The 26985-nt window shown below is 29.9% G+C and overlaps 16 protein-coding genes across 16 annotated transcripts; 7 read left to right on the plus strand and 9 right to left on the minus strand. All coding sequences in view use genetic code 6, as the record gives it.

The window, feature by feature from the left end:
- Window positions 1-88: 88 nt before the first annotated feature.
- SS50377_21241 (uncharacterized protein) lies at window positions 89-1042 on the plus strand (the record flags this gene model as incomplete). The annotated part of the gene is made up of 1 exon (XM_067905178.1): window positions 89-1042. The coding sequence occupies one exon, from the start codon at window positions 89-91 to the stop codon at window positions 1040-1042; it is 954 nt and encodes a 317-aa protein (XP_067768660.1).
- A 9-nt stretch (window positions 1043-1051) lies between these two features.
- Window positions 1052-1966, minus strand: SS50377_21242 (TRNA dihydrouridine synthase; the record flags this gene model as incomplete). The annotated part of the gene is made up of 1 exon (XM_067905179.1): window positions 1052-1966. The coding sequence occupies one exon, from the start codon at window positions 1964-1966 to the stop codon at window positions 1052-1054; it is 915 nt and encodes a 304-aa protein (XP_067768661.1).
- Window positions 1967-2438: 472 nt separating this feature from the next.
- On the minus strand, window positions 2439-4121 carry SS50377_21243 (uncharacterized protein; the record flags this gene model as incomplete). Its single annotated transcript, XM_067905180.1, has 1 exon — window positions 2439-4121. One exon carries the CDS (start codon window positions 4119-4121, stop codon window positions 2439-2441), a length of 1683 nt encoding a protein of 560 aa, XP_067768662.1.
- A 1249-nt stretch (window positions 4122-5370) lies between these two features.
- On the plus strand, window positions 5371-8019 carry SS50377_21244 (Bifunctional acetaldehyde-CoA/alcohol dehydrogenase; the record flags this gene model as incomplete). Its single annotated transcript, XM_067905181.1, has 1 exon — window positions 5371-8019. The coding sequence occupies one exon, from the start codon at window positions 5371-5373 to the stop codon at window positions 8017-8019; it is 2649 nt and encodes an 882-aa protein (XP_067768663.1).
- A 1471-nt stretch (window positions 8020-9490) lies between these two features.
- Window positions 9491-11899, minus strand: SS50377_21245 (uncharacterized protein; the record flags this gene model as incomplete). The annotated part of the gene is made up of 1 exon (XM_067905182.1): window positions 9491-11899. The coding sequence occupies one exon, from the start codon at window positions 11897-11899 to the stop codon at window positions 9491-9493; it is 2409 nt and encodes an 802-aa protein (XP_067768664.1).
- A 110-nt stretch (window positions 11900-12009) lies between these two features.
- SS50377_21246 (Ubiquitin-conjugating enzyme E2) lies at window positions 12010-13047 on the plus strand (the record flags this gene model as incomplete). The annotated part of the gene is made up of 1 exon (XM_067905183.1): window positions 12010-13047. One exon carries the CDS (start codon window positions 12010-12012, stop codon window positions 13045-13047), a length of 1038 nt encoding a protein of 345 aa, XP_067768665.1.
- A 43-nt stretch (window positions 13048-13090) lies between these two features.
- Window positions 13091-13567, plus strand: SS50377_21247 (Ubiquitin-conjugating enzyme E2; the record flags this gene model as incomplete). Its single annotated transcript, XM_067905184.1, has 1 exon — window positions 13091-13567. One exon carries the CDS (start codon window positions 13091-13093, stop codon window positions 13565-13567), a length of 477 nt encoding a protein of 158 aa, XP_067768666.1.
- A 34-nt stretch (window positions 13568-13601) lies between these two features.
- Window positions 13602-14165, minus strand: SS50377_21248 (uncharacterized protein; the record flags this gene model as incomplete). The annotated part of the gene is made up of 1 exon (XM_067905185.1): window positions 13602-14165. One exon carries the CDS (start codon window positions 14163-14165, stop codon window positions 13602-13604), a length of 564 nt encoding a protein of 187 aa, XP_067768667.1.
- A 61-nt stretch (window positions 14166-14226) lies between these two features.
- On the plus strand, window positions 14227-16578 carry SS50377_21249 (uncharacterized protein; the record flags this gene model as incomplete). Its single annotated transcript, XM_067905186.1, has 1 exon — window positions 14227-16578. The coding sequence occupies one exon, from the start codon at window positions 14227-14229 to the stop codon at window positions 16576-16578; it is 2352 nt and encodes a 783-aa protein (XP_067768668.1).
- Window positions 16579-16593: 15 nt separating this feature from the next.
- Window positions 16594-16821, plus strand: SS50377_21250 (uncharacterized protein; the record flags this gene model as incomplete). Its single annotated transcript, XM_067905187.1, has 1 exon — window positions 16594-16821. The coding sequence occupies one exon, from the start codon at window positions 16594-16596 to the stop codon at window positions 16819-16821; it is 228 nt and encodes a 75-aa protein (XP_067768669.1).
- A 9-nt stretch (window positions 16822-16830) lies between these two features.
- Window positions 16831-17901, minus strand: SS50377_21251 (Zinc finger, C3HC4 type (RING finger) domain-containing protein; the record flags this gene model as incomplete). Its single annotated transcript, XM_067905188.1, has 1 exon — window positions 16831-17901. One exon carries the CDS (start codon window positions 17899-17901, stop codon window positions 16831-16833), a length of 1071 nt encoding a protein of 356 aa, XP_067768670.1.
- Window positions 17902-18071: 170 nt separating this feature from the next.
- On the minus strand, window positions 18072-18296 carry SS50377_21252 (uncharacterized protein; the record flags this gene model as incomplete). Its single annotated transcript, XM_067905189.1, has 1 exon — window positions 18072-18296. The coding sequence occupies one exon, from the start codon at window positions 18294-18296 to the stop codon at window positions 18072-18074; it is 225 nt and encodes a 74-aa protein (XP_067768671.1).
- Window positions 18297-18349: 53 nt separating this feature from the next.
- On the minus strand, window positions 18350-18982 carry SS50377_21253 (GTPase activating protein for Arf; the record flags this gene model as incomplete). Its single annotated transcript, XM_067905190.1, has 1 exon — window positions 18350-18982. The coding sequence occupies one exon, from the start codon at window positions 18980-18982 to the stop codon at window positions 18350-18352; it is 633 nt and encodes a 210-aa protein (XP_067768672.1).
- A 261-nt stretch (window positions 18983-19243) lies between these two features.
- Window positions 19244-20401, plus strand: SS50377_21254 (uncharacterized protein; the record flags this gene model as incomplete). Its single annotated transcript, XM_067905191.1, has 1 exon — window positions 19244-20401. One exon carries the CDS (start codon window positions 19244-19246, stop codon window positions 20399-20401), a length of 1158 nt encoding a protein of 385 aa, XP_067768673.1.
- SS50377_21255 (uncharacterized protein) lies at window positions 20378-22711 on the minus strand (the record flags this gene model as incomplete). Its single annotated transcript, XM_067905192.1, has 1 exon — window positions 20378-22711. The coding sequence occupies one exon, from the start codon at window positions 22709-22711 to the stop codon at window positions 20378-20380; it is 2334 nt and encodes a 777-aa protein (XP_067768674.1).
- A 36-nt stretch (window positions 22712-22747) lies between these two features.
- On the minus strand, window positions 22748-26944 carry SS50377_21256 (uncharacterized protein; the record flags this gene model as incomplete). The annotated part of the gene is made up of 1 exon (XM_067905193.1): window positions 22748-26944. The coding sequence occupies one exon, from the start codon at window positions 26942-26944 to the stop codon at window positions 22748-22750; it is 4197 nt and encodes a 1398-aa protein (XP_067768675.1).
- Between the last annotated feature and the right edge of the window lie 41 nt (window positions 26945-26985).

The raw sequence follows: 26985 nt of genomic DNA on the forward strand, positions 1-26985 counted from the left end.
TTATATTAATATATAATTATAAATATGAAATTTGGTAGAAATAATTAGAAATAACGTTATTATATATAAAATAATCTCATAAATAAGAATGATTGAAACATTAACGTACCTTATTGAATCGGGAAATATTTCAGCTATTAAGTCTATTATTCCTACAATAAATAATAATGACCATAATATTATATTCGTCACAAACCCATCAATATATGCATTTATTTGTAAACATTATAATGTGATACCTCTTAAAAAGTTTCAGCCATTACTTTAGTTTATTCCTTCTTTGAAGTTTAATCTCAAGCCACTTATATAGATATAGCTTCTCAAACCTTCTTCACATATTAAAAATATACTTTCTAAATTTTTAAAGAAAGAACCTCAACCTATTGCTAACCCATATCTGTTAATTTAATAGTCTGATTTTACAAAGCCAAGAGATAACAGACTTCCACTTTTTTTAAATCCATACTTTTACCATACTGTTGATTAGAATATTCATAGCTCTTATTTAGCATATAAAGCTTTAGATGCTGCATTAAAAGCTGGCCCAACTGGATCTATTTAAATTAATTTGCCTTAATAATATATTTTTAAAACAAATGATACTTTGCATAGTACTATAGAATTTGCCAAATCAATTCTAACTAAAAATTAAGAATTTACTCTTAAAAATTAGCCATAACTTATATCAACTACATTTACAAGAATATTAAAGCAAGTTGCAGAATGGAGTTTTAAACACACGTCATAAGTTTACCCTGATCCACTTTAATTAGTCATTACAAGTTTATAGGGAGAGATCGTAGATAGTTCGTTTTTGGCTACTATCTCAGTTCATAAATTTTGTTGCATTACAGTAGCTGTTTTAATTGAAATATAAGCAGAATTAAAGCTAGAAGTTTGGAGGTATTTGCTTATGATTTTAAGTTTTGATAAAGTACCTATAGAACTCTAAGGATATGTATTAATGCTTTTCAGATTATGCTTAGGAAGCAAAGAAACTGATGGATATTTATATAGACTGGAAAAATAAATATTTGTGTGATAATTATTTTCACTAAAATTCTTACGATCTTAATTTATCTAATTTTAATAAGAATAACTATAGATTAGCATAATCTTCTTTATTAGTAACTTTACTACCCAACATTTATATATGTCTAATAATTTCTGTCTTACTATCTGTTGGTCGTAAATTTTATTGTTATGCTTGTAAAAAATAATTAATATAATAATATAGTGGATTTGTCTAACTAAACCACTTTTCTATAGTTATTAATCTAGGGTTTCTAGCTAATTCTAAACCAATCATATAACCGGCGACATTATGCATGTTACATAATTCCTCTCCGTGTTCTTTCGATTTAATACCACCATTAATTATTATTTTAAATGAAAAGTTTTATTACTAAATTAAAGCTACAGCACTAAAATCAGTATTCTCTCGCTAGGCCTTTTAATTGCTTAATCTCTTTCGTCGAGCATGTATAATAACAGTATCCACTATATTATTAAATTATTCAAAAAATTAAATATCTGTTGACTAATCTTCTGGTAATCTAACTTTAACTGAAATTTTTCCAAAATAATTTTGTTTAAGGTCTGATAAACACTATTTTATTAAATTTTTAGGGAAATATTCACCATAGCCCGCTTTTTAAGCGCATTGTGCTGGGCAAGCTAAATTTAAATTGATACCAGAAATATTTAACTAAGAAATGAAAGGGAGTGCTTTAATTAAGGATTCAATAGTTGGTGATACTACTTACAACTATGTTGATAACTTATCTATTTCTATAAATGATGTCAATAGTTATTATTTATATAAATCATTATAATTAATTGCTTCTGTACTAAACATTTAAGTAATAAATAAGACTCCAGGGTGATAAAATCTTAGGAGTTAACGATATGCTAACCCAGTTAAATGACACATTGGCGCATAATAAAAGAGTATATTATTACTCATTCTGTTATAACTTCTTTTCTAATATTTTATTATATTACCATATAAATTTAAGATAAATTCTATTTTTGTTTAAATCGATAATGACAACTCTAAACTTTCTTTAATGCATCATACCTATAATATATGTATTTTGAGAAGAGTAATGAATATAATACGTCATTAAACAGCTAATTCTGTTTTCTATAAATTTTATTCAGGCCCTCTGAACCCGTTCGAGTGAGATAAGTTGTCACGCGCCGTGGAACAGGCCCTGGAGCTTTTGCGCACGGTCCTTTTCCGGCGGGGAGAAGTAAGCCAGGCTGGTGCCTTCGTAGTTGGCCACGGTCTCGTTGAGTCGTGCAATTTCCTGGTCGCGGTCCTGGATGGCCAGTGACTGCTCCTGTATCGTGGTCTGCTGCTGCGTGAGAGCGCTCTGTAGGATGGTCAGCTGCATCTGAATGTTGGAAAGGGCGTCCATTGACTGGGTTCGCAATCACTCGCTCCACATCGCGAGGAGCTCCGGGCCGCTGAGGTGCATGTGCTGCACCACCGCTGAGGTGGAAACGTCATGCAGCACTGCGTACCGCACCGCGTGGTACACAAAACCCCTCTGGCACAGGAAGGCGGCCTTGAATTGTTCCATGGCGTCTGCAAACCTGGCGACCAGTAACCCCAGCACTTGCTGTACCCACTCCCTCCCCAGATGCTGCTCGAGCTGCGCATAGGAGAGGTGGTCCAGCCCGGCCCGGTCTAGCACACCTCCTAGCTCCCTCTAGAGCACGTTGAGGTCTTGGCAGCTGGTGGTAGTGATGCAAATTGCCGAAAAGAAGAGGCCTTTGGAGAGCGCATATTCGCTCAGCTGGAGGGCAGTCCCATACCTCACCATCAACTCCACGATCTAGTGCTGAAACTTGCAGGCATCCATGACTTCCAATGCCTGTGGCAAGTAGCGCTCCTGCACTGTTGATTCCACCTGACAAAATATAAGGAAGAAGAGTAACTGGTAGCGCGTCTGAGATAGCATATCAGAGTTTGACATTATTGTCAATAGGTCACTGAAAAATCTGCCTGGTATATTGGCACATGTTTATCCCCTACTGTACACCTCTACCCACTGTTCCGCTGTTTCTTGTTCTACTATATCGGCTATTGGTTCAAAACATGTCATCCCTTTCTAGAAAGTGATTTGGTTTGAGAAATATTGACTGGTCAATAGAGCTGCCCATGGATGTACAGGTAACTCTTGTACGTCGACACTAGAACATTGTTAGCGAATAAGTGCTAAGCATCCAACCAGAGTGTGGGTGAAGATGTTGTCGTCAGATAACAATTCATCTGTGCACATAATTAGTTCTATCTTACCAGAATTATCATCTACAACCGAAGAGATGCTGTGGTACTACTTTTCAATCTCAGAAACACAGAGATCTGTCAGGTACCTAAGCATATCTCTCACTATCTTAGCATTCTACATGGAATCCGCATGGAATGCCTATAGCATAATATCCAAGAGCCTGCGTTGGATATCCTACAGTAATCTAACGCGATAAAATGCATCGAATGTAAAGATATCACGCACAGTACTCACCAGGATCTCAAGATCGGTTGTAGTAATATTCGCCGCGATGGACTACAAAATTACTACAATCATGCTGTACGCTGCCTAGCTCAGCTCTTGCGCTAGTTTTTTGTGCAAAATATCTAACACTTACTTGAGGGACAGCTCAACAAGCTGGTTACTAACTGCGGAGAGCACCATGTAGTCTTTATCAATGAGTTCCCCGTTTACTAGAGCGAAACTGGATAGGATATAGTCTAGGGATATTCCCTGCGTGACATGGGATATGATGATTTGGTTAAGGTCAAAAACCAGGCGCTCATTGCTCTCTAAGCACAGGACTCCATTGGAGCTCACGTAAAGTCCGTCGCCGCATTAGTGAATATCCTCTGGTTGTTGGATAGACTGCATGTACCGCGAGGTCTGATTTGTTAGGTGGTAGATATTTATCGTTCCACCATTTAGGTCAGCCATGAGGTTGTTCGATAAGATACAGGGGATATTCACAGAAATCTCAAAAGACGTGACTGCCGCTGTTCTCAGATCAATTGACTGTAAAAGTTATTCCGAAGCCACCATGAGTGTGTCATTGCTTAAATAACACGATGAAGGGAGCATGCGCTTGACTCTGCAAGCCGATTGCAGGTCCACAGATATTAAGGTGATCTCCAGCTCGCACAGAAATTCAGGTCTCGCTAGTTGAAGCGCCTGGGTAACCTTGAAAATGGACTGGAACACCTAGTTCCTCGGCTTCGGCTAAAACTGTGACAAGTTGAATCTCTTCAGTTGGTATACGTGTCCATGTATCTCGATAAGTTATTAATATTTAAAATTTATAGTAAATCTAAAATTATAAAAATAAAATATATATAAAATCACTCATTTAAAAGCTAAACCTCAGGTAAATCTTCAGATAAGGAATCATTTAATATCCTGAAATCTTCTATTTACGTATTTTACTACTATTCTTCAAAACCTTCAATCAATTAAGAGGATTCTTTATGTAGATTTTGCTAATTGACTATAGTTAGCTATTAAACCTGTTTTTTATAAAAAAATTATTTTATATTCCAGAGAAACTTATTTATTCTAGTTCTTCCTGTTAACTATAAAGAATTCTAGTTCCAGAATTAAAAATTTTAGAATGCTTCTATTATAATTTTATTAGAATAATTATAATATTTATAAAATTATTACTAAGGGGTACTAGTATTATATTGCTTAACAAATTCAGTTAGTTTTATTTATAAAGAATTACAGTTAATAAAGTTTTTAAACTATTAATTGTAAATCATCAGGATAAATAATATTAATTTTAATTCGCCATAAAATGCTACTTTTTAATATGCAGTAAAAATATTTTCAAAAAATTGAAAGAGAATTATTGATATCCAAAAATTAACAATAACAGTAAACTATTTTATGGAGGAAATTAATTCTTTAATAGTTATTTTTAAGCCTAATATGTAAATAATTAGTGAATAAATAGGATAGAACTGACAGAAACCTTTAAACATTTTTGGGAATTTAGAAATATATAATTAAATAAATATAATAATATAATTATTAATATTTCTTGCATATCATTAAGAGTTATTTTTATTATTAAATATCATATATTTAGTCAACTGAATAAAAAAATTATATCCACAAATCTTGTTGCATTAATTTCGTAACAATATCATAATTTATATTATATATATTAATTATAATGATATTAAATAATTGGGTAAGTAATCCTATTATTATATAGAATTAAATAAATGAGTTATAAAATAAACCACAAATAAAATCACAATTAATATTAAATATTATCATTCGAATAATTATAATTATAAGCAAATCTAGCTTACCATTTCATCAAAAAATGTCTGAAACTTAAATGAAGGTCGCTACTTCCGAAGATCTTAACAAACTTATGGACATGGCTTTAGAGTCCCACTTTGAATTCCTTAAACTTAACTAGGAATAAGTCAACAAGATCTTTTATGCTGCATCTTTTGCTGCAAATTCTGCTCGTATCCCTCTTGCTTAATAGGCTGTTATTGATACTGGTATGGGTGTTGTTGAAGACAAGGTTATCAAGAATAACTATGCTTCTGAATACATCTTTAATAGATATAAAAATGAGAAGACTGTTGGTTTGATTTCTGAAGATAAAATCAACGGTAAGGCCACTTATGCTGAACCATTAGGTATCTTGGCTGGTATTATCCCCACCACCAATCCTACTTCTACTGTTATCTTCAAGTGCTTGATCGCTCTTAAGACACGTAATTGTATAGTTATTTCACCTCATCCTCGTGCTGCTAAATGTTCTATTGAGGCTGCTCGTATTGTACGTGATGCTGCTATAGCTAATGGTGCTCCTAAAAACTGTATTAGCTGGATTACTGATCCATCTGTCGCTCTTTCTGGAGAACTTATGAAGCATAAACTTACCTCATGTATTCTTGCTACTGGTGGTCCAGCTATGGTAACTGCTGCTTACTCTTCTGGAAATCCTGCCTTAGGTGTTGGCCCAGGTAACAACTGCGCTATCATTGATGAGCTATGCAATATTAAGGATGCAGTTTCTTCTATAATTTTATCAAAGACTTTTGATAATGGTATGATCTGTGCTTCTGAGTAATCTTGCGTGGTTGTTGATTCTGTCTATGAATAAATCAAGGAGGAATTCAAGTATCGTGGTTGCTTCTTCCTTAATAAGGAGGAAACTGCAAAAATAGGTGACTTCTGTCTTCCTATTAACCCTAAGACTGGCATCAGAGGTTTGAATCCAGCAGCTGTTGGCTAACCTGCTCGTAAGATTGCTGAAATGGCTGGTGTTTCCGTTCCCGCCGAACATCCTTGTAAAGTTCTCATTGGTGAGGATACGAATGATCACATTGGTCATACACATGCCATGAGTCTTGAAAAGCTTGCTCCAGTTTTAGGTATGTTCAAGGCCAAAAATTTCGACGAAGCATTAGAGGTAGCTTCCAAGTGTATCCATATGGCAGGTAAAGGTCATACTGGTTCCATCCATACTGCTTTTGAGGCTTAAGACCGTATCAATAAATTTGCCCAGGTTGTTTAAGCCGGTCGTTTAATTGTCAATTAACCTTCTGCCCATGGTGGTATTGGCGATTTATATAACTTCACCCTTGATCCTACCTTGACTATTGGTTGCGGTTCCCACGGTGGTAACTCCGTATCTCAGAACGTTGGCTGCCAGCATTTACTCAATTATAAAAATGTAGTTGTTAAACGTGAAAATTGCCTCTGGTTCAAATCCCCACCTAAGATCTACTTCAAATATGGTTGCCTTACCGAAGCCATCAAAGATCTTTATCACTTCAAGAGATGTTTTATTATAACTGATAAAATCTTATTCGATCTTGGATATACTGACAACATTATCAAACCTCTCGAAGCCAAAGGTATTAAAACAACAATATTCTCTGAAGTAGCCCCTGACCCAGATCTTGCCTGTTGTAGCTCTTGTTTGAAGTTGGTTAAGGCTTTCAAACCTGACTGCTTTATCGCCCTTGGTGGTGGTTCTGCTATGGATCTCATGAAGATGGTACGTTTGCAATACGAACATGGTGATGCTGATTTCATCGGACTCGCCTAACGTTTCGCAGATATCAGGAAGCGTATTTATGAGTTCCCTGAATTACTTGACCTTAAGAAGGTTAAGACTTATTCCGTATGTATCCCTACTTCTTCTGGTACTGGGGCTGAGGTTACTCCTTTCGCAGTTATTACTGATAACACCATTGGTGTTAAGTACCCTCTTGCTGATTACATGCTCGTTCCTCAAATGGCAATCGTTGACTCATCTCTTGCTATGACCATGCCAAGATTCCTTGCTGCATGGACTGGCGTTGACGCTCTTACTCACGCTATCGAATCCTATGTGTCCCTTTTGGCCACTGAATTCACTTAACCATTGTCATTATAGGCCATGAAGCTTATCTTCCAGTATCTCCCTGAATCTTGCAACAAGGTTACTAAGGAATCTCGTGAAGCTATTCATCATGCTGCTACAATTGCTGGTATGGCTTTTGGTAATGCTTTCTTAGGTATCTGTCATTCTATGGCTCACAAGCTAGGTTAAAAATTCCACGTTCCACACGGTCTTGCTAACGCTATATGCCTCTGCCCTACTATCAAGTTTAACTCTACTGATGTGCCTACCAAGATGGGTGCTTTCCCTCAGTACAAGTATCCTTAAGCCATATAACGTTATGGCGAAATCGTTGACTATCTCGGTTTCAAGCCTAAAGTTAACACACCAATGGGTAAAGTTGAATGTCTCATCGAAAATATTTTGGAACTTTATAAGTAATTAGATGTTTCTCCTTATATTAAAGACTTTAGAAATGCTCCTACCAAGGAATAATATGTTGAAGCTTTAGATTACCTCAGTTATCACGCCTTTGATGATCAGTGCACTGGTGCTAACCCTCGTTACCCCTTAATTGCTGAATTGAAGGAAGTTCTGGCTACTTTGTATGAACCTTCCAAGTGATCATTTATATAAAGTTTAAAAATTATTTATTAAATATATTTTCATTTACATTATAGAATGTTAAGAGGCTCATATTGATCATGGCAAATAAAATCAAAATTTACCTTATCTTTAATGTCAACTTTCCACACAACATGCTTACTATTCTCATATTTGTAATGATATTATTTTCTTTAAACAATACTATACATATAAAGTCTATGCTAAAAATAATTAATATGTTCGAGTTTTTAATTATATTAATAAAAATTATATTTGCTAACAAATATTATTTTGTAATAATAATAATAATAATAATAATAATAATAATAATAATAATAATAATAATAATAATAATAATAATAATAATAATAATAATAATAATAATAATAATAATAATAATAATAATAATAATAATAATAATAATAATAATAATAATAATAATAATAATAATAATAATAATAATAATAATAATCTTATTAATCGTTAGGTTCATTTGCGATGCTAATTTAACCAAAAATTGCTTAATATACCAATTAACAAATCATGCATTAATTAAATAATATATCAATAGTAGATTTAGTTCCTGGTATAATCATAATAAGTTTTAAACATATTATATGGAAATTACCTATAGTTAATTTTTATTCATCAAATGAAGTAATTTAATCTTAATACATATTTTAATTAACATTATATTACTTTTTAGTAGATTATAATATATTTAGCATCAATTAAATGATGGTTATTGGATATTACTTACTTAAATTAGATCAGTATTTTTATTATCAAATAATTTTTTATGATATTGTATTGGAAAATATTTGATATGAAACTAATTATTTGTTCTAATAGTTGACCTATTTTTACTCAGTAATTAAAAGTAGTTAGATAATAGATAACATAAAAATATTAGATCTATATTATCTTAAATTATTTATAAGGTATCAATATAAATAAAATCGTAGGCAAAGTTTTATATTAAAATAAAATTACTTATATTGGCAATACAAATCTATAAATATAAGAATAATAGGACTGGGTTAGTCCTTGCTTTGGTATTGTTTTATTTATTTGGTGAGCAAACTAAATATTTATAATTGGATCAAAGATTAAAACAATTTATTAAAAATTAGTTCTATGAATAAATAAAGGTTTTATTAAATTGTATTTATTGCTAGTTATATATTAAATGCAATAGAAACAATTGTTATTGTTAGAAAAGTTTTGTAATCCATTTCTAAGAAATGCAATTATTTTAATAAATTCTTCTGCAAAATATTACTTAGAGTCAGTATTGCGTCTCTTATAGTCAAATATACTCATAAAATTATGTAATGGAAATCAGGTGCTTTAATTCATGAATATATTTAACTTTACACTAAGTTTTTATTATTCGTTCTTTATTTTAGAAACAAGTAAAAATATTCTTACGTTATAAGTTATATTAATAGAATAAATATATCATATAAAATAGCTATAAATAATAATATCATTAGATAATATCTCCTCGTGTACTACAGTATGTATTACCATTTAAAATTGCCAGCTCAAATATAATTGAATTACCTGCTTATTACATCAAGGGAGTTGAAACACCACCAATGTTAAACAAATAATTGGAGGATTAAATGTTTGTAGATGTAATACTTGTTTATGCGGTAAATGTATTAGCCTAAGCATTATTATAATTACATATTAATGATGTCATCGTCATACTCTACAGATTTAAACTATTTAATACTCCTTAAACTGTTGTTCCTATAATATCTTATTATGTTAGTTATTATCCAATAAATTCTAATGATGTTGATTATACACCTAGAGAGCTAGGATATGTAATCTTATTATTTGCAAACATTGCAGCTCCTATATTTAAAGGCAGTGGAGAAGTAGCAAGGACGTTATTAATAATAGTTTACGAGATACTAAGAGACTACGAAGTTGAGTTTATTGTATTTATATTATTGGTAATAAATTGTCCATTAACTGTTCCATTTTAATTAACGGTCAAAGAATCCAGATTTATTGTTCCCGTAATAGACATACCTGTATTTACTTGAATTGTGCCAAATTATGTTACTCCAGTTGATGTGAAACTTGTTCTAGAAATAATATTAATCGCAGATACAGGAGTTGTAACTGTTATCAAATTTCCGTTCATTTATAGATTTGAGTAATCAAAGTTAACTACATTTGGAAACACTTTAGTGACTGAGTCTTAAAAAATCATATTTGAGTTATCAAAAATTAAATTCTACAAAGATACGGGTTAGTTTATAGTAAAAGCAGTAGCTGTTACAAAATTAGTAGTTGTTAATTAGTTAATTGTCAAAGCCCCAAGATTAGCATTATTTATAGTGTTACTTGGACATTGAAAATCTGTTAAACTGGTAGTTCCAGCTTATAAAGTTATTGGAGCAAAATTTTATGCATTTACTGTAGTTGATTCAAAGTTTTATGATTAAATATTGCCAACAGTCCCTAATTAAATCAAAATATTTGGCATTGTTTATGCAGAAGTAAATTATACTTAATTTTATAGCAATCCTGTTCTTGTAGTTAGTGAATTTGTGGTAATAGTTCCTGAATTTAAATTTGTTACAACGATCGGGATAGATTAAGTAGGTTAAAGTAAAGGATTTGGAGGAAAATTCACAGACTAAAATTATAATTAATTGAATTTCAAAGAGGTAAATGATGCAATACCTAGAAATAAGGAATATGGTGTATTAAATGATTATAATTGATTTATTTGATGGATATTATTAGAATTCAGAGGAGCAGGATTAAAGGTGTTAATAAATGACTATGCTTGAATAGAACTTTATACTTATGGTAAAGCAATAAATGAAGTACCTTTTGTAATAACATTATTTACTGTAAGTGTCGTATTTAACCTACCAATGAGTACTGATAGTATAATCATCGCTACAATTAGTAAAAGCAAGATAATAATAAGAATGAAATATATTATCCAAGAATGGTCAAAAACTTTCGGATAAGATATTCTCTATTCTTAAACTTCTTCAATTTTTTATTATGGATCGTCAAATGAGCTTTATGAATCTGTTAGATTTTATGACTATGCTATTTATAAAGGTTAGGGTTTCTACCCAATCATAGATAAGAAAGCTCTTTGCTAATCTTTAGAGAAATATTTTTCATTAATCCAACAGTTAATTTATATAGTCCCTAATTTATCTTACATCTTTTATTAAAAAGACTAGATATAAGGAATAACCTTGTTTGTTTTTAAATAAACTAACTAAGAAATTTTCTTTTATAAAGTAACTTATAAATCTGTTTTAGGCATAGATTCTAAAATAAAAATATCAATCGCATTCTGTAGTAATTTTTAAAAATCTACCAATATTGAGTATTCATTATTTTGATTTTATGTCATAAAACCATTTAAATAATAGTTTTCGTTAAAAATTTAATGTTATAAAGAGTTCTTATGAGAGGAAAAACTGATAATTGGAACTTATATCGTTTATAATAAATTTTAACAATGTTGACAATGTCTTTATACTTAAGAAAAGACAATTATCTACTCTTAATATCCACATTAGCATTATAATCCCTAAATAAAAAGCTTTGATAAATTCGGTGGTAATGATTAGATCATTAGCTTGATAGAATTCTAAGAAGATTCCGTTGTAATTTCATTCAGGAAACTAAGATCAACCTATTATTATGATAATGCATTATTTATAGCTAAATACCAGTGTTCATGACTTTAAAGTGAAGAATAGTTTGATTACTGATATTGAAGATTCTAAAGCTTTATGACATTTACTATTATTCTAAAAAAGAATGACTATATCGATGACCCTATAGTTTTATATGTGTCCACAGATACAACATTGGATTAAAGAATATTATGAGTTCCATACATTTTGTAAATTTTACATATTTGTATATATTAAGCTAATTTAGATATATTTTATTCTAAAATTATTTAGATAATAATATACAAGTTATATTATATTTTTATTTTTTTAAATCATGGTGGCTTCTATGTCTAAAAAAAGAATTTTATAAGAAGCAAAGGTGAATGCAGAGTTAAGGCAAGAAAGGGCTAAAATAGGCATTACCTTGGATCCAGTGTCATATGAAAATGTATATAAATGGGATGCTAGAATTCAATTTACGAATAAGGACTCACCATTTTATGATTAAATATATTATTTAATAGTTGAAATTCCAAATGATTATCCACAATACCCTCCTAAGATAACTTTTAAGGCTTAGATTTTTCATCCAAATATTGAAAAACGATCTGGATTGATTTGTAAGAATTTTTATTCACTAGCACAGTGGAGCACACAGAATACTATCTTTACATCTTTACTAGCTGTATAGCAACTAATTGATAATCCAGTGTGGACGGATATTAATAACTAGGAAGCATTTTAGTTATGGAGAACTGACTTTGATGATTTTTAAAAGATAGCTCAATCTGTTTGGGCATTAAATCCAGTAGATTTTAAATCAAAAATTTATAGGTTTCCTATTCCATATACTGAATAAACCCAACTTGAGGAAAGTCTTTTTCTCAAGCATCAGGAATCTCCAACATTTTACTTCTAGGGAAGATAACATGTGAATAAAACAAGGACTAAATCAGCATTCTATAATGAACGTAAATGCCATAACAATTTTATCAAAGATAGTATGAATTTTATCCACACAGGAGAGCTTGACGACGAGATTTAATCTATTTTTAGTAGAAAAAAATATGCTAATCATTCTGGCTAGCGCCTAATAAATTCATATGCAGGATAAACTGAAATTAAGACAAAAATTCCATAAATTACTAAAGTCTAACCTAAGTGTAAAGTCAATTATGACTAACTTAATAATTTATTCGTTACTTAGCGAGATAACCAGTATGGTATAACTGCATAGTCTTAAAATTTAAAATTTAGACGCTCAAACTTAAAATCTGCGCCTCTAGCACCATTTAATGTATGTAAATATGATGAGACTACGAATGTTTAGGATTTGATAATTTCTTAGGTTGGCTATTAAAAGCCATAGTGATTATTATATATGAAATTTAATATGTTAACAATACGAAATTAATATGCAGAAGCGCATTATGATTGAAGCAAAGGCAGCTATATAAGAACGCCAGAAGCGTTTGGAGTTAGGAATAGATTTACATCCTCGTTCAAAGGAGGATATTATGAGCTGGGTAGGTTATCTTAAATTTGTCGAAAAAGATTCAATTTATTATGGCTAAACATATGAGGTTTCTGTCAAATTACCTTCAAGCTATCCTATGGATCCACCATAAGTTTCTTTTGTCACAAAAATATTTCACCCTAATGTTAAGTATGAGACAGGTGAAATTTGTTTAAACTTACTGAAAAAAGAAGAATGGACGATTGCAACTTCATTATACAGCTTAATGATAGCATTATAATCCATTGTTAATGGCCCTAACTGTGACTCTCCTCTTAATCTAGATTCAGGCAATTTGTTTAGAAACTAAGATATCGTTGCATATAAGTCTATGGTTGATTATTGCTATTATGAGAATGATTTAAAGCATGAATGACTTATTAATTTATAAATGTAAATATAAATTTCATTCATAAAAATCCTACTCCATCACATGCTCTATATTTTCTAGATGCACATGATTTCAACAGTTTCAGTTCATATTTTTTAATCGTCTATAAATTGTATCCCAAAACTTCTAAAAAAATTTATTTGTCTTGAAAACTTAGCTAAGAGCCAGTGAAAATTACGCCTTTACCATTTCTACTTATTCTTCTTATAAAATCTAAAAATTTAAAATTAATATTATTAATTAAAATTTCAACTTACGTACCTTAATCATTGATTGCAGATAAAAAAGTCATAGACAGTTAGCTTGGATGTAGTTATACTAAATCTACAAACCCAGAACATGCTCTAGCGATTTCAGGACTGTTACAAATAGCACATACAATATCAAATGATTACACTTCTTTTGTTTTCAAATATGGTATCTAATTAATAGAAGTAATAATAATGTTAACTCTTTCATATTTTAATTTTAATAGTGGATTATTAAACGCTTATAATATAGGTTTTTCTTTGATATTAGTGATTACAGTGATATTAGTTTATCTTTTATACAGATGGTGAGTAGGTTATAAACAAACGTCCATTTATTTAATAGATAATTTTTATATATTTAATACAATAATGATTTGATTTAAAAATAATTTAATGCTGCCATTGAAGACATTAACATATGTTCATTAGTTTGCACATTAATTTTCAGTGAAGAATATTTTATGCTTCACAGAATTTTAGCAAGATAATGAATTATATTTTGCGTTTATTATTGAAAGGGATACGTAATTTATTTTGATAATTGATGGTATTTAAACCCAGTAGTTAGCATTATCTGGAACTTAAGATATTTAAAAATAACCAATTGGAATGTTTTCTGATTAAGGTAAATTGGTAATTTTTGACTCATCAGGTGTTTAAAGATTTATATAAGTTAAACAAAATTAAATAATTGAATAAAAATAGTAACTAGAATTTAAACCATATTATGTATTTAATAATCTAGGTACGCATTATATATTTACTGAAAAGTGTATTATACAAGTTGCACAAAGTGTATAAAAAATTATTCCATATGAATATATAGGTGTTTTGTTTGCCTTTATTTATGAAAATTAATTACTATTTATCGAGATACATGGACACGTATACCAACTGAAGAGATTCAACTTGTCACAGTTTTAGCCGAAGCCGAGGAACTAGGTGTTCCAGTCCATTTTCAAGGTTACCCAAGCGCTTCAACTAGCGAGACCTGAATTTCTGTGCGAGCTGGAGATCACCTTAATATCTGTGGACCTGCAATCGGCTTGCAGAGTCAAGCGCATGCTCCCTTCATCGTGTTATTTAAGCAATGACACACTCATGGTGGCTTCGGAATAACTTTTACAGTCAATTGATCTGAGAACAGCGGCAGTCACGTCTTTTGAGATTTCTGTGAATATCCCCTGTATCTTATCGAACAACCTCATGGCTGACCTAAATGGTGGAACGATAAATATCTACCACCTAACAAATCAGACCTCGCGGTACATGCAGTCTATCCAACAACCAGAGGATATTCACTAATGCGGCGACGGACTTTACGTGAGCTCCAATGGAGTCCTGTGCTTAGAGAGCAATAAGCGCCTGGTTTTTGACCTTAACCAAATCATCATATCCCATGTCACGCAGGGAATATCCCTAGACTATATCCTATCCAGTTTCGCTCTAGTAAACGGGGAACTCATTGATAAAGACTACATGGTGCTCTCCGCAGTTAGTAACCAGCTTGTTGAGCTGTCCCTCAAGTAAGTGTTAGATATTTTGCACAAAAAACTAGCGCAAGAGCTGAGCTAGGCAGCGTACAGCATGATTGTAGTAATTTTGTAGTCCATCGCGGCGAATATTACTACAACCGATCTTGAGATCCTGGTGAGTACTGTGCGTGATATCTTTACATTCGATGCATTTTATCGCGTTAGATTACTGTAGGATATCCAACGCAGGCTCTTGGATATTATGCTATAGGCATTCCATGCGGATTCCATGTAGAATGCTAAGATAGTGAGAGATATGCTTAGGTACCTGACAGATCTCTGTGTTTCTGAGATTGAAAAGTAGTACCACAGCATCTCTTCGGTTGTAGATGATAATTCTGGTAAGATAGAACTAATTATGTGCACAGATGAATTGTTATCTGACGACAACATCTTCACCCACACTCTGGTTGGATGCTTAGCACTTATTCGCTAACAATGTTCTAGTGTCGACGTACAAGAGTTACCTGTACATCCATGGGCAGCTCTATTGACCAGTCAATATTTCTCAAACCAAATCACTTTCTAGAAAGGGATGACATGTTTTGAACCAATAGCCGATATAGTAGAACAAGAAACAGCGGAACAGTGGGTAGAGGTGTACAGTAGGGGATAAACATGTGCCAATATACCAGGCAGATTTTTCAGTGACCTATTGACAATAATGTCAAACTCTGATATGCTATCTCAGACGCGCTACCAGTTACTCTTCTTCCTTATATTTTGTCAGGTGGAATCAACAGTGCAGGAGCGCTACTTGCCACAGGCATTGGAAGTCATGGATGCCTGCAAGTTTCAGCACTAGATCGTGGAGTTGATGGTGAGGTATGGGACTGCCCTCCAGCTGAGCGAATATGCGCTCTCCAAAGGCCTCTTCTTTTCGGCAATTTGCATCACTACCACCAGCTGCCAAGACCTCAACGTGCTCTAGAGGGAGCTAGGAGGTGTGCTAGACCGGGCCGGGCTGGACCACCTCTCCTATGCGCAGCTCGAGCAGCATCTGGGGAGGGAGTGGGTACAGCAAGTGCTGGGGTTACTGGTCGCCAGGTTTGCAGACGCCATGGAACAATTCAAGGCCGCCTTCCTGTGCCAGAGGGGTTTTGTGTACCACGCGGTGCGGTACGCAGTGCTGCATGACGTTTCCACCTCAGCGGTGGTGCAGCACATGCACCTCAGCGGCCCGGAGCTCCTCGCGATGTGGAGCGAGTGATTGCGAACCCAGTCAATGGACGCCCTTTCCAACATTCAGATGCAGCTGACCATCCTACAGAGCGCTCTCACGCAGCAGCAGACCACGATACAGGAACAGTCACTGGCCATCCAGGACCGCGACCAGGAAATTGCACGACTCAACGAGACCGTGGCCAACTACGAAGGCACCAGCCTGGCTTACTTCTCCCCGCCGGAAAAGGACCGTGCGCAAAAGCTCCAGGGCCTGTTCCACGGCGCGTGACAACTTATCTCACTCGAACGGGTTCAGAGGGCCAGCTGAATTCTTTCCACGCTGAGTATGTGCGTAATTAGCTGCATGCTCATTGTCTAAAAATTACTATTTGCATCCAGAACCAAGTTCACACACAGGTCTAGTTTCTGCAACTACACCCGTCCGCCAGCAACATGCAGAATAAAAAACGCCGGAATAACACCGCCTACAGCACTTACTGTCCCAATCTATGTATTTACTGCCTAAACGTACTTGTAAAAAGTAATTTTACTTCAACTCTGAGAGAAACCACTCCCAAACTTCAGCAATTGTGTTTTGCTATAAAATAACATCAATTTCTACGGAATTTGGCATACTAAAATTAGATTCAAGGCTTTTTTGCATATTCTCACCAGTAATCGAGTTCAGTAATTTCAGTTAATCACAGTTAGAACAAAAATACCTAGTGCAGCAGATACAATTGTTAACAACCCGGACTTCCTCGTCGTCATCTAAATACGATTTTGTCCGTTTATAATCTGGTGATTTTACGCCACAACCACCACAAATTCCTACATTATCGGACTCAAATTCTTTAAATAGGAAAGTACAGTTTTATACTACTTTTGCTAACAACTTAGATGATGAAAATGTTGCATCTTAATTGCAAATTGGGCATGTCACCGAATCTGAGAGCTCTTCGTTTTGGAAAAGACAGTATCTACACAAAGAATGCCCGCAACTAAGTTCTAATGGTTCGGATATTACACATTTACATTTTGGACAGTTCAGTTATTTGAAAAGAAAGTCGAGAGAAAATTCTAGCATTTGCTGTGGAAGAATTTCAGGAGAAATTGTAGTATTTTTCAGCTAATTTCGTTTACTTTCAATGTTTTTGAATGCTATTTAGTGGTTCTTTGACTGTTTGTCAGTTTTCGAAAGAGAGTAGAGAGGATTGGCTATTATGTCAATTTAGGGATATGATAAAAATTGAGTTTACAAGTTTAATTGAGATATAATTTCTACTGTTGGGAGTGCTAATATAGGAGGATCAACCGAGGATGAACGTGATGTAGATGGAGAAGACGACGATTCTGAAGAGGATGACATTCTGTAAATATATTTTAAATAATATAATATATTATAAAGCTAAGAAAAATTGGATAAATATGAAAAATAAGATGATATGTAAATATATAACAATGGTAGCGATATTATTGAATTGGATTAAAAATCACAAAAAGAAATATTACTCATTATTCCCTATCTGTAAATACTATTCAAATACTTAGACTCAGATCGTATTCACTTGAATCCTAGTCTATTCCTAAACTTTCTATCTTGCTAATTTGATTATAGGTTATAATTTAGCTATAATGATTTCCAAATACTATACTTGATTGCGGGCTCTAGACCTCATCTAATTCCATATTTGATTGGTCTTCTTGTAATTCAATATGTACTTGCTATCCAACAAATGTTTCTGCGGAAATGCAATTTCCCATTTTTAATTTAAGAAAAAAATGGTGAATTAATATTATATAATATAAAATAAATATCATTTTTTTCTAATAATCTTGCCTAAACCTTTTCTTCCGCTTGGTTGATTCAGATTCACACTACAACTCGCATTTTAAATTTTCGTAATAACTGGTGTATCAGTAATCATCTCTTTCACATCAAGAATTTACATCTCCTATTTATAATTCTCCACTTATAGTTTCGCGTTAGGCTATTCTTATTAGTTAGTTATCACTGATTATTATATAGTTGTTTAATTTGTATTAGTGGAAGCTTAATCTTCAAATTTATATGATATCTCTGGAATATTCATTAACTAAACCAAATCTTTTAATGCAGATTTTTAAAGCAAATCTCTATATGGTTGCAAACCATCACTAACAGATGGGTAATTTATTGGTTTTGTAATACTAAGGCTTTTACAATAAGTTTCAAATTTCTTGTTTCCACCAGAAATAATCAATTTAACATTTTCTTAAGACCATTTATCTAAATCAACTGATTTCATGAATGAAACCGCTACGCCATATGATCTATGCTTTCCAGCACAATTAATACATAAAAATATTCCTAAGCGGACTGAACACCATGTAGGATTAGACGAAGAACAGTCATGACAACATTACTATTACTTAGCAAAATCTATAGCAATTTATCTAAAATCTTCCATTCTACAATTAAAATACTAAATATTATGATATAAACAATATATAATTAAAATGTCATTTTTTGATAAATCTTATACTAGAGTATTTTTTTATGGGTTATTTTTAATACCAATTATATAAGGTATTTTATTAGTGGATATTAATATAAAGGTAGCATTAACTTTAGTATCTATTGGAACATGTGGGGAGATTTTTGTAGTTAAACAGTTTAGAAAGTTTATTAAAAAATGAGATAATATATATATTTTATAATATTGTACAAAATGTCAAAGTCTTTCTTAATAGAGTCCTTCTTTTCGCATAATAATGAAAGTGATAATGTATAATTACTGATGATGAGAAATAATTTACCATTCATAATTAGCATTGTCAAAACAGATTGGACATTTGATTTAGGATAATAGTTATATAAGTATTTTTTAGTCAGTGTATACCATTAAAAAAATCAATTATTATAGGAACTTTTAAACACTGTATTATTACCATAAATTATAACTGAATATTAGAGGTTATTCATAGACTAAAAAATAGAATATGACTAATAATTACTTACTCATAAGATTTTATTTAAATCATTATTTGATAATAATATTTAAAGAATTATTACCACAGCATCTATCTATGAGGTAGATTAAGAGTTTAAAGATTAGCTAGTTGTAGAATTGAGTAATATTGAATAGGGATAATTAAAGTTAATATTAAAATTAGTACTAGAATATCCATTACCTAATAATATATTTGTTATATAATTTTATCAATTTTTAATAGATTTCATTGTCTAAAATTCCAACTATGATATATTAGTTGTTAATGCTATTTTAAAATATGGACCACAGAATTTAGGTTTAATTCTTGATACGAATTATAAAAACATTATTAAATTACTATCTTAGTATTATAACCCAAAAGATATTTCGTTATCCTGGAGTTAACGGGTAACGTTTGTTTAGATGGTAAACTAGGAATTTATAGATAAAAAAAAATATTTTTCTAAATTATTTCGCTTTGTTTAGATGAAGTATAATATATTTAATATTTCAAATCAAATTAATTAAATTAATTAACTATATTAACTAGAAAGCTTGAGATCATTACAATTTCTAGTAGACTATTAAACAGCATTAGAAACGAAAGATATAGGTCATCTTAACTTAGTGGTAATATTTGGCCCTGACAAAATTTTATTAACTCATTGTTTACTATTTATGAAATCTATTATATTTAGGTTATAATAATTTATTCATGGTTTATCACAACAGGTTACACGTAAGTTATTACAAAGTGACATTCTTCTGCTTTAAACTAGAATTCCACTAAGTTTAATTTTCGAGCTTTAGGAGTTTATATATGGTCCATAATATTTGAAATAGTAATTGATATAGCTAGTTAATGAAATCTCACTTAATATTAAAAATAAATGAACTTCTATTTGTCCTAAAATATTTTTACAAGTCACAATCTTTAATATCTTCTGTAAGATATTTGAAAGGCTTTTTAACCTTTCCAGTTTTTTAAATCTCTTTCTACAATTCCATATCTTTTTAATATCTCATTGAATTCAATTTAGCAATTTCATCTAGTTTCTATTTCAATATTGATGATTCTATCTTAATTTATTTACAGGATTCAGGTTCTGTATCATTTCGAATTGGCATATATTTACCACTTGGTCTGTCAAATTTTGTAAATTGAAATTTTTCAAATGACTTAAATTTAGATAAAAGTTATTCTCCTATTTTTTAATCTTGATTATCAACATACCGCTGATTCAATGGAGGTTAGTTTAATTCATCTAAATTAAGATTTTCTAAACTTTTTGTAGATATACTGAACTGAAATTTTTTGCTTAGTGATATGTTTGTTGGTTCAATATTTTAGAATAGATCTGTAAAATCTGGGTCATCGTTTTAATACTATGGCCTTACTTTGTCATTAATATACAGAACTTTTTGATAATCATCAAAATTTGTTAAAAGTAACCGTGAATTATTAAGCTTTTCCTTGTATGTCTGTAATAAATCGTCATCATTAAGTTATAATTCTAAATCTCTTGTTCGTTCATATTTAACTGCTTCTTTATTTATTTTTTAATGGTCAATAATGCACTTTTCTTTTCTAGATTTTGCTATTTCGTTATCTTTTTTACATTTGAGTTCAAATTGGATAATCTATTGCCGTACACCTTATTATTACTAAAGCATATTATTTAAGTTTTGAATATTAGATTCTTTAACAGTTGCTAGCACTACTCTATCACAAGCAAAACATATTTGATTTTCATTTGCACGGCTAGTTTCACTGTCTTCTTCTACAAATTTAGTTGATACTTTAGATTCATTCTTTTATATATCTTAGAAAAATTGAGTATATTTTGATTTGACATAATCATACTTATTTATACAATTTACACTATCTTATTTTAGATTTACTATATTTTTAGATCGAATTGTTTAAGAAGTATTGTTTATCAATCGTGTATCTGTTCTACATTTACCATTCCCAAAATTTATTACTGGTTTATTTTTTAACCTTTCAACGCTTTATGATTTCAGAAGATTTGAATTTCTTGAAGACAAAGCTTTTATATTTTAGCTGGATTGAAATAATTACTTATTATCTAACTCAAATTTTTAATCAAAAATTTATATTGGTTAAATAAATTCTTGTCGCTTCTTAGCTATATCTTATTCATGCCTATTTAATTAAGATCTCATACTAACCTAGCTATCTTTGAAGCTACTACTCTATATTAAACTTCCTTAACTAGGTTAACCTTAAAACTGATCGAATATATAATTTCTAAAATCTTGCTCTATCAACATTTTTTGATCGCTCTTAATATCTTTTACTTTGCTTAATTTTACCATCCCCATAAATATCCGTGACATTTTAGCTAAAGATTTCCAAATAGTCTTTTAAAATACATTCGGCTATAGATATTATTATATTTATGCAACCTTGAAGTCGCCTAGCTGTGGAATATAGAATAAAAATATTTCATACATTGTCATCTATGTTCCAGGTAGGGTGATATCTCCTTATCTAAATTTAAACTAGTTAAATGCCCAAAATTAAATTTTTTAAAAATCAAAAATTAAATTTCCTTATAAGCCAGGAATATTTAATTATTAGTTTACTTATAAGGCAACGGGAATTTGATGAAATTATTCACACGCGGCTCTCATAGATTCTACAATCGCTAGATATTCAATATTTTCTAGGATTGGTTAATTCAGTAACGCAGATAATAAGGAATATGTTCGTTATTAGTTATTAGTTTTTGATGAGATAAACAGTTTCAAAGCTAATAACACAGAGTTTGAGATTTTCATGTAATTGTCTAGAAAAGATCTATTAATTAGGTTATTTCCCTCTGTAAGAGCTAGTAATAAGTTTTCCGGTTCATTAAGACCTGCAAAAATTGCAGCCTTAATAAAATATAATTGTTTATCTGGAATTAAGTATAAAGATTTTTATAATTTATTTTACGCTAAGTCGAATTTCTGCTAAAATAATTCGCACAATGCTTATTGTGCATAGATATCTGATACAATGACAGTAAAATGTGTCTTATATTGATATTATGCATAGTTTGGTAAGAACTTAAAATAAATCTCTAATATATGATGAGCATTCTGTAATGAATTTATAGTATCTTGATATTTTTGGTCTTTATATGTATACTATGACTTATTTATTGCAATATTTGCTTTTTCACAAATATCTAGCATTTTTTAATTTTTATAATATTGTATAATATAGTCAAATCATTTCATTAGTTTCGTTAGGTCTAGTTCTTACAATTGCTAACTTCCATTTGTCATAAGCACAGATTATTGTTGTGACTATCTTAATTCTGTTGTTAAATTATCCTTCTGAGTAATAAGGTGCTATACAACTTTTTCAAATTCAACCGAATTTTTTCGAATTTATACTTTAAGGAAGTCATTTGTTTATTCTTATTCTTATACTTATTGTTATAATTCATTAATTTTGCTTTATAATTATTAGATATTACTATTATGGTTAATTTTACTACTCATGATAATTGAATTTTCTTACTGTTTGATTTAAACTTAACTATTTAAATTTTATAATTACACAGATAATTCTTAATTAACTTAATTGGCTTAAGTATACTTTACTTATAACTCATTATATTAAATTTAAATCTATTATAATTATTATTCTAATTAGGGTAGTTTTAATATCTAATTATTGTAAGTTTTCATTTCTTATTCTCCTTATTCAAGTTTTATCTTCAGATCATTAAGAGTAACAAATTATTAATTTAAAATGTGAGTTTGTTCAGTTTATTTATCAATTAATTATTTGTTCTCGTCCAATGCTGATTTCATTTTACCCTCAGTTGTATTAAGATTTACTAATTTTTCTTCATAACTAGTTATTTACTATAACTATATATGAAGTTATTATTACAATTTGTTATTATTCTATTATGTAGAGGTAAGTTCTTTCTACAATTCGAAAATCTATTCTTTTAAACAATCTCTAAGGGATAATGCATCTGCCAAATCAGCTAATTTTTAAGCATAGCTACTATTTTATTCTTATAAAGTTTTATAACCTAATGTATTCTACTCTAATTCAATATATAACTATTTAATCTCTTGTAGTTATTCATTTTCTAAGAGTAATTTCTAGTTTTCTACTTAAATAGTTGCAAATGCTTATGCATCATTTTATAATATACTATTATCATTCTTTAGCTAAAGATTTTATGATGAAGCATGCTAAATAGTAAGTAATTATGATGTCAATTCAATTTACTATTCATCTACCTGTTTAGTTAAAGTTTAAAGCTAAATTTAATCTGATTATATAAATTACTACAAGGTTACTAAGCCATTAACAATATCCTATTCGGAAATTTAATTACTATTTAAAATTTGATTAACTAAAGAATAAACTTATTGGTTATCTTAAGTTAATTAGAAGATTTAAACTGCGACTTAACTTAAATCAGTTACAATATCTTAGGCGGTTAATATATCAAGACATTAATAATTAGTCGCACTAACTAGTTATGCCTATATTTTCTTATATTCGTCAATGAAGGTGTTAGATTCTATTTCTTTTTATTGTAAACACTGATTATATAAATCAAGATTTTCCTCTAGTTCTCTTTAAGTATCTAGTTTTTCCTACAAAATTACTATCTATTACTAAAGATCAACAATGATTTTTTATTTACTAGCTTGCTCTTAAGAAATATTGCTTTAGTTTATTTGTGAATTTTATTTATTTAATTCAGTTTGAGTGTTTAAACTCTAACAGAAGCTTTCTAGTTCTTATTTTTAACTCACTAGAGCGTTAATTTATTCATTAAATATAAATTCTTAATCTAGTTTTTATTGTAATTATTATCTAATTTTAATGATATCTTTCTCTTGATTTTATATAACAGAACAGTATTCATCAATAGATTAATAATTAAGTGAAGTTTATGTACATTAAGTAACACATTATGTTTTAACAGAATTAATTGGGGTTCTTTTATATGATGTAAAAACTTTTTGCTCTGTCACTAACATATTACCCTATGATGCTTACAAATTCATCTTAGGAGTATCATTATTTAATGCATTATAATCTAAACTTAGTTTTGTATTGCTTAATTCTTTTTAGTCGCTACAATATTGTAACTAATCTTCTAAATACAGTTTCTAATTTTATAGTTCTAAAATTTATGCCTTAAGAGAATTATTTTCATTCTAAATAAATTAGAGACTATCTTAAAATTATTATTTTACAGCCATAAATGTATCCTCTGCTTATTGTTGCAGTTATTATTATACATGCTAATTTGCTTCATATTATTATTACTTGCTAGTTAATAATTCTATTTCATTTTAAAGTTTTTGATTTATATTTTCTAATTATTAAACTTATTGGTGTAAATTATCACTATGTTTAAAGTTTTTATCTCGTTAGTCTAAATATGTTTATTATTAAGTTTTAAATGAATTAAATTAGACTTCAATAACTTAATATTTAGCTATTTAATCAAGTAAATCATCTATCTATTATTTTTATTTAGAATTTTTATTTTTGCATAATTAATATTCTTCGAAATCGATAACTTCCTTATTAGACGTAATATTATTAGCTTATTATCTAAATTATTACAATTATAATTCTAAGTCTTATATTTTGATCATATTATCTTAATCTTTCATTTTAACTTAAAATATCTAAGTAGATAAATCTGAATTTTTAGAAAATAGGTCATCTATATGCTATTATGATGATTTATTATCATTTTCTTTTATATCAAGCTCTTATTTCACCCGTTTAAGCTAATTCTGCAAATTTTTAAATTCCATAAGCTAGTTTTAAATATCTTATGTTTCCTTCTCTAGATTGATAGACTTAGTTTTAAAATAATCAACTTCTTTTTACAAATTTTCATTATTCTTCTTACACAATGTAATCTGATTATCAAGCTTCATATTAGCATCAATTTGGTCTTGTACTTTACTTTCCAAGTCTTAAATTTAGAGCTGGAACTAATTTATTACTATTTTACTGTTCTCAATTTTTAGGTCACTATCTACCTTTAACTATGTAAAACTAATGATTTATGCTTCAAGTTTAATTTTCTAACTTGAGAAACTAGTTACTTGTTCTGTAAGAGAGCAAATTTAAGACAATTAATCTCTAAGTTTAGTATCATTAGATTGATACAATTCATCTAATTTAGTGTTAAATGATTAACTTTTAACTTAAAATTATTGCTATAGCTGCATATAGAGAAGTTATTACTAGTCTAGTTCCTTTTGGGAATTTTCTTAAGTTCGTTCAGTTTTTTGTTATGCTTATAACAACTCATTTTTGAGTTAGCTATTTTCTTATTAAAGTTATATATAGTGCTATTATGTATCCTAAAGTTAGCAGGATAGATCATTAATCTGTAATAATTAGTTTCCATGTTCCATGGTCGTCTATTAATTTGCAATTTATTCAGTCTTAAAGAGTTAAATTTAAGTCTCTAAGTTATTATTTTAATCTTTCTGCTAAATAAGTTAGTTGTTTAAATGTAGAACTTAATTTTATAATTATTGGGCTTAATCAATAGTATTTTACATATTTTCTATTTTTATTTTAGAAGAATGATATTATTAGCTCATAATGTTGTTATCAACATTTAACTGCTCAATTTATTCTTAGAGATTATTTATAATATTATTATATTTAGTGTTTGCTTCTTCAAATTTCGTTATTTTTAAATTAGATTGTTATTCGAATTATTTCATATTAGCCACATTATCTGCTTATTCAATCTATATTTAATCAATATAAATATCTCGTTCCTTAATTGCTTCCTTCATTTCTTGTAGTTTTTATACTAGCTATGAATTTTTCTACTAAAAATTAATTAATTATTGAGACTGAGCTTCTAGCTTAAGTAAATTTTCTTAATTAAGCATTTAATAATTTTAGTCTTTTGAAGAAAAGGTTTTAATAATATTCTATTATTCATTAAATTTTGTCTAAATTTCTTAAACAGTTTATGCCAATTATTTGACTTGCTACTATAATAATTGATTTTACTATTATGAATTTTAATGTTATTCTTATAATTCTGTAATTGTTTACTTCGATAATTATAAAGTTCCTTATAGTTCTTGAGACATTTATTGACTCTTTTCTAAATTTTAACAAGTACGTCTCAGACCAATGATGTCTGCACTCAAAGATGAATTTTTACGTAAAATTTCATCCTTTTCATTATCTAATTCATATATTCCTTTTAGTATTTGTTCAAAAGCGGTTATAGCTGCATTAGGATCAATAGTTGGAATTTATTAAGCCTATTATAAAAAATCTGAGACATTTAGACCACCCTATTGCTTAACTTCTTAATAAAAAGATTTCTGAGAGTTAGGAAAGTTCTAATTCTGTAGGTATTGCAGGATGATTCCATATTCTAAATTTTTCATTAAAAAATTAATTTAAAAATTAAATAATTATATTCAATATT

The sequence above is a fragment of the Spironucleus salmonicida genome, chromosome 1 (genome assembly GCF_000497125.1).
Source record: "Spironucleus salmonicida strain ATCC 50377 chromosome 1, whole genome shotgun sequence".
Lineage (NCBI taxonomy): Eukaryota > Fornicata > Diplomonadida > Hexamitidae > Spironucleus > Spironucleus salmonicida.